General features: G+C 44.2%; 2 protein-coding genes across 3 annotated transcripts; both read right to left on the reverse strand.

Annotated features, from left to right (window-relative positions):
- Nucleotides 1-239: 239 nt before the first annotated feature.
- On the reverse strand, nucleotides 240-2556 carry rpsa (ribosomal protein SA). Its single transcript, XM_089019336.1, has 8 exons — nucleotides 2493-2556; nucleotides 1753-1924; nucleotides 1558-1676; nucleotides 1049-1294; nucleotides 846-974; nucleotides 608-767; nucleotides 475-513; nucleotides 240-389 (listed from the first exon to the last, which is right to left on the reverse strand). Exons 2-8 carry the CDS (start codon nucleotides 1883-1885, stop codon nucleotides 295-297), a joined length of 921 nt encoding a protein of 306 aa, XP_088875462.1. The 5' UTR covers nucleotides 1886-1924; nucleotides 2493-2556; the 3' UTR covers nucleotides 240-294.
- A 912-nt stretch (nucleotides 2557-3468) lies between these two features.
- On the reverse strand, nucleotides 3469-7211 carry LOC148885936 (mitochondrial glycine transporter B-like). Of its 2 annotated transcripts, none has more exons than XM_089018984.1 (8): nucleotides 7115-7211; nucleotides 6123-6311; nucleotides 5556-5680; nucleotides 5375-5459; nucleotides 5103-5282; nucleotides 4807-4975; nucleotides 4325-4485; nucleotides 3469-4076 (listed from the first exon to the last, which is right to left on the reverse strand). In XM_089018984.1, exons 2-8 carry the CDS (start codon nucleotides 6135-6137, stop codon nucleotides 3954-3956), a joined length of 858 nt encoding a protein of 285 aa, XP_088875110.1. In that variant the 5' UTR covers nucleotides 6138-6311; nucleotides 7115-7211; the 3' UTR covers nucleotides 3469-3953. The 2 variants fall into 2 exon arrangements, with proteins under 2 accessions (XP_088875110.1, XP_088875109.1); XM_089018983.1 differs by having other exon boundaries at nucleotides 6994-7188.
- Between the last annotated feature and the right edge of the window lie 1269 nt (nucleotides 7212-8480).

Below are 8480 nucleotides of genomic sequence, written 5' to 3' on the forward strand. Positions count from 1 at the left end.
GTCATAGCGGGTCGAAGGAATGTCAAGTCACATGACATTGCATATTAACTTGAAGTAACACAAGCATCCCTTGGTCCGTTGAGTTATCATAGTGATAGTGCAGCTGTACCGACTGTCCTGTTAACGTTTTACACTTCTACCCTCACCTGGATTTCCCAAAAGAATTCTGTTCATTTTTATACATTAAAAAAAATTCAAATGCCACAACACATTAACAGTATATCACAGACAACTCACAATAAGGGTGTGCAACACTTTATTTGCCGTAATGGTCAGTTTTGTTTCATTTTTTTTTTAAGACCAATCAGAAGTGGCACCACCCCAGTCAGAGGCCTGGGCAGTGGGAGCAGTGGACCAGTCCTCGGTGGCGGGCTGATTGCTCCAGTCCTCTGCAAGTGTGAAAAAATAAAAATAAAAAATAAGAAACCACAAAAAAATGTAAAACCCATTTATGCATTTGAAAGGATAATTTACCCGAAAAGACTTCAGCGGGCTTTACAGCTGCTGGAGCACCTGCGGAATGCAGGAAGGAAAAAAAAAAACACAACTCAATACCTGCATTGCAGTAACACTGACTGACGGACGGGTGAGGCTGAAAGGATCCTACCTGCTGGGAACTGCTGAATGGGCACAGATGGCACAGCGACACCCTCAGACCAGTCAGCGACCTCAGGCTGAGCAAATTCTGCCGCAGGGGCAGTCCATTCCCCTTGGAACTCCTCCTTCCCAACAGCCTTCTCCGCAGCAGCCTGCTCCTCCTTCTCGATCTATATTTGAAAGCACCTCAACGCTTAGTTTCTGGGATCCCGCCGTTAAGGTAGCGTCTGGGGCAGATTAACGCGTACCTCTTCGGGATCTCTGTAGAAGTACAGATCGGGCATGACTTCCCAGGGGTGCTCTCTGGAAATTGTGCCCCTCATTCGGAGGACCTCGCGGGCCAACATCCACCACATCAGACCCACAGAGTGGTGACCCTGAAAACAGAGACATTAGAAAACAAACCCCTTTGTGAAAATAAGCCGTCGAGGTATTTAATCCTATGTCCCACCTTGTTGTTACAGGGGATGGCAATGTCCACGTATCGAAGTGGCGAGTCGGTGTTACAAAGAGCAATGGAGGGGATGTTCACATAGGAGGCCTCGGTCAGTGGCTGGTGATCAGCGCGAGGATCCGTCACAATCAGAAGGCGGGGCTCCCTGAACGCCGCCTGGATCTGATTGGTAAATGTACCTGGGGTGAACCGGCCATGGAAGGTGGTGGAACCGGTGGCAGTGGCAAACTTCAACACTGCCCGCTGAAGAGGAAACAAACAAAAAAAAAGGTCAATTCTAGCATCGGAGTGATTCCACCTCGTTTGTTGAAAGCTTGTTTACTACATTGTGGCTTGGGGCTATCAAACCACAATCCTGGGACGTCGGTCCTCAATGGTTTACTTGAAAACCAAGCCATTGTTACTTTTGCACACTTCCGACACCAGAACACCGACAACGGTGCCCGGCTTTAACAGTGTGCATTTTCACAAGACAATATCATGTCCTCGGTGAAAACTCAAATGACCTGTCCAGTGTTCCTGGAGGAGATGACACAAACATCTGCTGGATTTTCAATGGCAACAATGGCTCTTGCGGCCAGCAGCAGCTTCTCCCAGGTCTTTCTCAGGTTAATGATGTAGACACCTCAAACGAGAGCAAACAAACTTACAATATATTTGAAAACATAACAAATTACACATCAGTGTGCATCGGCACATACCATCGCTTTTTCTCTTGTAGACATACTGCTCCATCTGGAAGTCCAAGTTGGTACCTCCCAGGTGGGTTCCTGCAGCCAGGAATTTCAGCACATCTTCCTCCTTCATTTGAAGGACATCCAGACTTCCGGACATCGTGACCACTTTCCCGGAGTTACGAGTGAGGTGGGAGAGCTGTGGAATAAAAATAATCATCATATCGAAAGGAAAGCCAGAAATACATGTCATGTCTTTTTATGATTATACTAGTGCAGCGTGTTCGACCAAAGACAAGTGATTTGCGTGTTCGACACACTTGGACAATAAAGACGATTCTGATCATTTGCTGTGATGAACATGCAGCATCCAATATCAAAGTCAGCTTTATTGTCAAATATGCTAATATATATTGTACGGCTAGTTCATTCGACATTTAACTATCTTCTCTTTAAAAGCGGATGTTCGCTGTGAATCGGACACTTTTTATACACAAAGTCACAAACTGCATCGCCGTTAGTTATTCAAGGCAGTCTTTTGTGTAGAGTCGAGCCAAGCAGAAAGCATGGAGAAAACGCGTGTGACAAGCTAGTGAGTTAGCTTCAAATGTTAGCATAACTCGCCAAGTCGTTTTAAGACCAAGTAAGAGTGACATGTCTTGTTTTTAACGTCGCCGTGGGATATTTGGATTGTATCAAGACGATTATTTAAGTTTGTGGATACATTTAAAGGCTAAACGTTCTCAAAATCCGACCAAAGAACTCACCACGAAACAACGCCGTATGGAAGATCAGCAAAAGAGGCCGCTGCCAGGAAATGACGTCACACTTATACTAACATTTCCAAACTTGCGATTGGTTGGCTCTGTTTCGCAGTGTGTTGTAGTTCTGCAGCCTAATCGCAAGGTGGCAGTGATGGACAATGGTTCGGGGGCGGCGGGGGGGGGGGGGGGGGGGGGGGGTGTTACGTGTCGGATGGTCATCCCATATTAAGACAAGATGGAAAGACCATATTAAGACAATGCTGAGACGCTGATTTCTCAGTCAAAGTCTGACCTGTGTGGCAGGCAAGTGTATCTATTTGCCCAAGATAAAGAGTTCCAGTCAACATGACCATCGAATGAACAAACCTTGGTTTAAGGTTGACAAATGAAGCCAGTGAAACGTTTCAGTGACCCAAATAGTTGTTCGTGTTGAAACTTCCGCGCAGAAATGCAACCACGAGCAAACATACATCTGAAGGTTCACTGCTTGTGTTTCAAAAACAACTCGGATGAGGGTGATGGATCGATCATTCAATCATTTCAGTTAAATAATACGTAATTGTTGTCATCAATTGCGGTACACAAGTTTGCCCAGTGGCGTTAAAGCAAAAACAGTGCTCTTATTTCAAAAGTCTACAGTACCTCCAAGTTTATTAGTCATATTGTAACAGATAATTCTCAATACGCATCATTAAATGTTTGGGTTGATTGCAAAGCCCCTACTGTGCTGAAGTAGAGTAGAGCAACACACACCAGAGCGCTTTTGCGTGCTTCAAGTGACACCTGCTTTAGAAACCGAGATTAAGACATGTCACGTCACGGCGATCTCTGGTCCAGAATTCAGCCTACCCTGTGACATAACTGCCATATCTGCACAGCAGCGTATCTGAGGTCACCTTTCAGGTCTTCATGTTTGGTAGTCTCCTTCAGTTTAATCATTGACAGCGTCTGAGGGCAGTTTAAGGAGCACACATTGCCGTCAACATTGAGGATTTGCTTTATTGTATTCTAAAAATATAAATAATAAGAATAATACATTTCATTTATAAGCGGCATTGTAGCTTCCTTTAAAAAATCAACACGTCAAACAAACACTCAAACGAATCATGTCAAATAATGAGAGGTCACAGTAAACGAAAACAAAAGAGCGACACGATTTCAGTGCACGTTACAGAAGTCAGTCATTTCTGTCCAATATCATCACGGACGGCTTCTTGTCGACAGTCGAAGCCAACCGTGGCAAAAGCAACTTGCAACTCTCACAGAGGCGTATTTCTCAAATGTGAGCAATCTGCCGTAAGCCCCGAAGAACACGCTGGCAACCTTTGAGCAGCTTTTGTGTGACGCGATGTGCAATTCCTTCATTTTGAGGACAAGAAATCCTTGTGACATATGAGACACAAACTGCACAGGAGGCCCTTTTCCTCTTCGTCTTCTGTCACTTGACTTCATATCTTCTGTCTTTCACGATTTCAGTCCAAGATAAGCCATCATCTGCTCGTAAACGGTCCACGCCATGGCGGCCATCATCGTCCTCCTGAGAGAGCGTGGCAACGCCCCTCTAAGGAAACCCTCAAGTCCATGTTCCTTGTTAAGAAGATCAAATATGAGAAGGTGTCATTCACGATAGATTATTTGAAAACTTTGGAATTAAGTGGTCTTGTGTTTTCTTTCGGTTCTATTTTTTCTGGTGGTGGGCTGAGTTGCAGAGTAACCGCTCTTGACACTGTTTCGTCATGTTCATGTGTGTAGTTTGGATGTTTTTCAAGGTGAACACGCCGAACGTTGTCATGGTGACACCGCGATGGACGTAAAAGATGAAGGTCCATACTTACCCCATAGATGTATCTGACGGCGTCAATTGTGCTCAAGCGGGGGTTCACTTGGACGAGCGTTTTGACCACGTCGGCAGGCTGAGTGATGAGCGAGGCCGACACGCCCGCCAGGATCCCGCAGCAGAAATTAGCCAGGGGGGCGACCGCCGAAACGCTGAGCTCTTCAACGGCCAGCAAATATGAGAGAATATAGTCATTCTTTTTGTGGGGGTCACTGCACACTTTTGAGACAGATGTCATTTTCATAGTCGGCAATTGAAAACACACACACACACACACACACACACACACACACACGCGCGCACACACACACACACACACACACACACACACACACACACACACACACACACACACACACACACACACACACACACACACACACACACACACACACACACACACACACACACACACACACACACACACACACACACACACGTCTGCTTCAAGGCGTAATCTGTCCTGCTCGCTTCACACACCATTGGGCAAATTGGTCTTCATTTGGTTGTAGAACATCACATAGATTGCAGAGAAAGGAACGTCTCGGAGCAGAGTGGCCATCAGCCCAGAGTAGAGCGCAGCGGGGCCTTCGGTCCGACACACGCTGCGCAAAGCGCCGGTGACGCTCGCGTAACGGTATCTGCCGCACTGGAGCAAAAACACAATCATGGTTTCAGTCAAACTTAACGGCTTGAAGTCTGAGGAAGCATTTGTGACTCTCAAACCGGACTCGGCCCTATTGACCGACTTCTCTGGTTTTGTTCAGCTTTCTCACTTCATATCGAGTTTTGATGACCGTCACAGGCAACAAGAGGACGCCGGCAACCGTCCTCGCTCCGCCTCCCAGCAGAACGGCACCAAAAGCCCCCGGGTTGTTCTCCGGGAATAAGTGCTGCTTCAATGAGTAATAAGTGCTGAAGTAGAGCCCCACCCCGGGGATGGTCCTCACGAAGGACTGTCCGAACACGAGTGCAAGAGAGCTGGGTGAGCGCCGTTTAAAAAGTCACACACGAACGGCATCTGCTTAGCTACGATTGTCATTCTCACCGGCGAAACTCCCTTCCACAGTCCCAGCAGCCTCTCCGTTCGCACGACATTCACCAACACTCTCATCATCCCGACGCGGCGAGAACTGAAACAAGGACAGTCAGACGCGTGTTTTACATCTAATCTGGACTGCGTGATGACATGGCGCAGTTAGCCCCTGCGTATGCTTGTGAACCCTTACCCAGGCCGCATGTTGTTCTGCAAGGTTTGCAGGCGGGTTTTGACCAGGTCGAGGGGCTGGAAAAGGAGTGTCGAGCAGGTTCCGCTTAAAGCGCCGCACATGAAAGCTTTGATGGCTGGGTGAACCTAAATATGTTGGAGGAGAAATGGTGTTCATGCGCACCCGCAGATGAAACTGCTTATTCCCATGCGCTAGACTACGATCAATCATCCTTTTTGATATACGTATGTTAATTTTTTAAATGATTACTGGCCACAACAATCAATACAATCTAGTTAGATTCAAGAGAAACATTTCAAGTTTAAAGTTGACAGGTTTAAAAGAAAAAACTATTTGTATACTGCATATATTTCTGAAAGATGGCATATCAGATGCCAACAAATATATATATATATATATTTACAAGTTGAATGTATGCTTGATCAATTTGGTCCAAGTGTTTACTAAAGTGAAGCTACGTAAATTAAAACAAACACAAGCCTACCCCCACACTTTTTATTGTCTTGAATAAAATTTCAAGACTTTTTTTTTAATCTAAAAAGCTCTTCCAAAAAAGTCAAAACCTACCAGCGACAGTTCCATAGTTCTGCAGGGACTGGAGGGGCTTGACAAAAATTTCTGTCCTTTTTTTTAGCCTTCACTTGACAGACGCTCCACTTCCTGACAAGAAGAAACTTGCTTGCGATCTTCCAGAACAGGCTGTTTGGGATCACTCCACTCAAACCATTTGGCTAATGGTGCAAGCCGATGTTGACCCTTGGAGATGATATGAAACATGATCAGGCTCTGTTTGCACAAGGATGCTTAAAAACGAATAATTATGCCTGAATCACAAGACCAACAATGTGTTTTTTTTTCTCCTATTTTGTTGGTAAGCAGCTGACTTGACACACAGCTACTCATTAACAAACCAAGAATCACTCATTGGGTTCTTGCTCAATGCCCCTCTGTTGTGTGATTGTACAGTACCGGTACTAACTTTAAACGGCGCCAAATTAATTGACCCCAAAAGTTCAACTAACCAAAATCTGAACGATAAAAATCGCTTAATATTGAATCATTACCTGTTGATTGGATGTCATTCGATTATTGAGGTCAATTTGACGTAACAGTTCACTTTGAATACCGTTAGATACATTTGATACAGATCGATTAGTGACACAATGGCTCTACTTTGGCACAACATCTTTTAAAATACTCCTTTCTTACAGTCTCATATAGCGCACTATCATAGAAAAATAAGACACCTCACGCATATTAAAATCCAGCAAATTTTCGACCTAAAAGTAATAGACAAATATTTACAACACTCAAAAATGAGCACTATTTAGCCACTTAATAAATAGACGGGGCAACATATTCAATCAGACCACAAAAGAATGGATTTTCTTACAACTAAACACACTTTAGAAAAGAAAACAAGCTGTGTAATTCATACCTTCCTTGTCAATTTGCCTCTGGCCGTGTCGCCTTTCTATTTATTGCCTTTTTCCCAACAGTGATAATGAGCGCGAAGATCGACCTTGGTCATAACGAAACTTAAAGGCTGAAATGGATACCTCGGAGGGCGGCCGCTGACTTGAGGAGACGCTTTTGGGATACACACAAGTGCCTTCGTCAAGCGCAAGTGCTCAGTGTAACTCGCCGCTTTGAGGCGATGGCGGCTATGTTGGACGCGATTGGCTGTCAGAACAAAGCCACGCCCATTCACAAAAACACATTTTTTTCATTGGTTCTCAAATTATTACGTTCTTTTCTCGAAACCGCATTTTTGATTGGTTCTCCGATTTTCAAACGTCACCAGACGCCGGGACGCCACTGTGCATTTCGGATGACTAGTTTCTAGTTTTTAAAAAATCGTTGTATTTTTTATTTACGGTTGTAAAGTACGTATTCGGATTTCCCTATCCTTTTTATGTATTTGGTAGGATAGTATAATAGTAATAAAAGCATGAAGGTCACACATAAGGAGCCTGGCTGGCCGAATAGCTACCTACAATGATTTCCGAGGAACATTGTGCAACATCGTCTTTTGAACTACTAATTCACTGCCAGACATGAGCAAAAATGTCTTTTGTCATTGTCACTCGAATTTCAAGACCCACAGAATATTGAGTTTTAGGACTACATCAACATTCAGTACAGCATTAGAAGCCTTACTCTCTTCTATCAAATGGTGAGTATCGTTTTGCTTTTTTGAATGTTGCTGTGCCAATGACCATTTTGTGTTTGGGAGCCTTTTACTGAGCATCTTCATCTTTATTTATTTCATAGAGTTGCTTGTTCTGTAGTCACAGGGGGACACAAGCCAGTGTCTTCTTGTGCCGGTCCCACGCCCGGATAAATACAGAGGGTTGTGTCAGAAAGGGCATCCGACGTAAAGGCTTGGCCAAAACAAACGTGAATCAAACCTCTGAAGATGATTCGCTGTAGCGACACCTTGATGGGAAAAGCCCAAAGGAAAAGAAAACTCTCTTCTTTCATCAGGAAAAAACAGTTAATCCCTAAATTATGTGTCTGGAGTTATGAGCTTGAAATGAGGGTGACTGTTCAAAATACAATTTGTTCATATAGCGCTTTAACAGCTGAAGCTGGAACAAAGCGCTAACATGGGGAAAAAAGGGAAATGCTGCCCTTTGGGGACAAGAAAAAGCATGCCAGAGGCCAGGGGCAGCGTTTTATCGGCACCCAAGCATGAAAAAATAAAACTCAAACAAATTCGGAATGCCGTCATATTTTTAATTATGTACTGAATACATTTGTGAATTGCAGTGAATGAGTAGGATTAATGCTTGCAATCTTTAATAAACAATGCAGAGATGTATGTTAATACGTACTGGCATCGTCTGGTCTGGTATTGTAGCAGTAAAAAAAAAAAAAAAAAAAAAAAAAAAACCAGGTAGGAGATGGCTCCCATAAAGTACA

The sequence above is a fragment of the Hippocampus bargibanti genome, linkage group LG17, assembly GCF_051943395.1.
Source record: "Hippocampus bargibanti isolate YZ-2025 linkage group LG17, ASM5194339v1, whole genome shotgun sequence".
Taxonomy (NCBI): Eukaryota; Metazoa; Chordata; class Actinopteri; order Syngnathiformes; family Syngnathidae; genus Hippocampus; species Hippocampus bargibanti.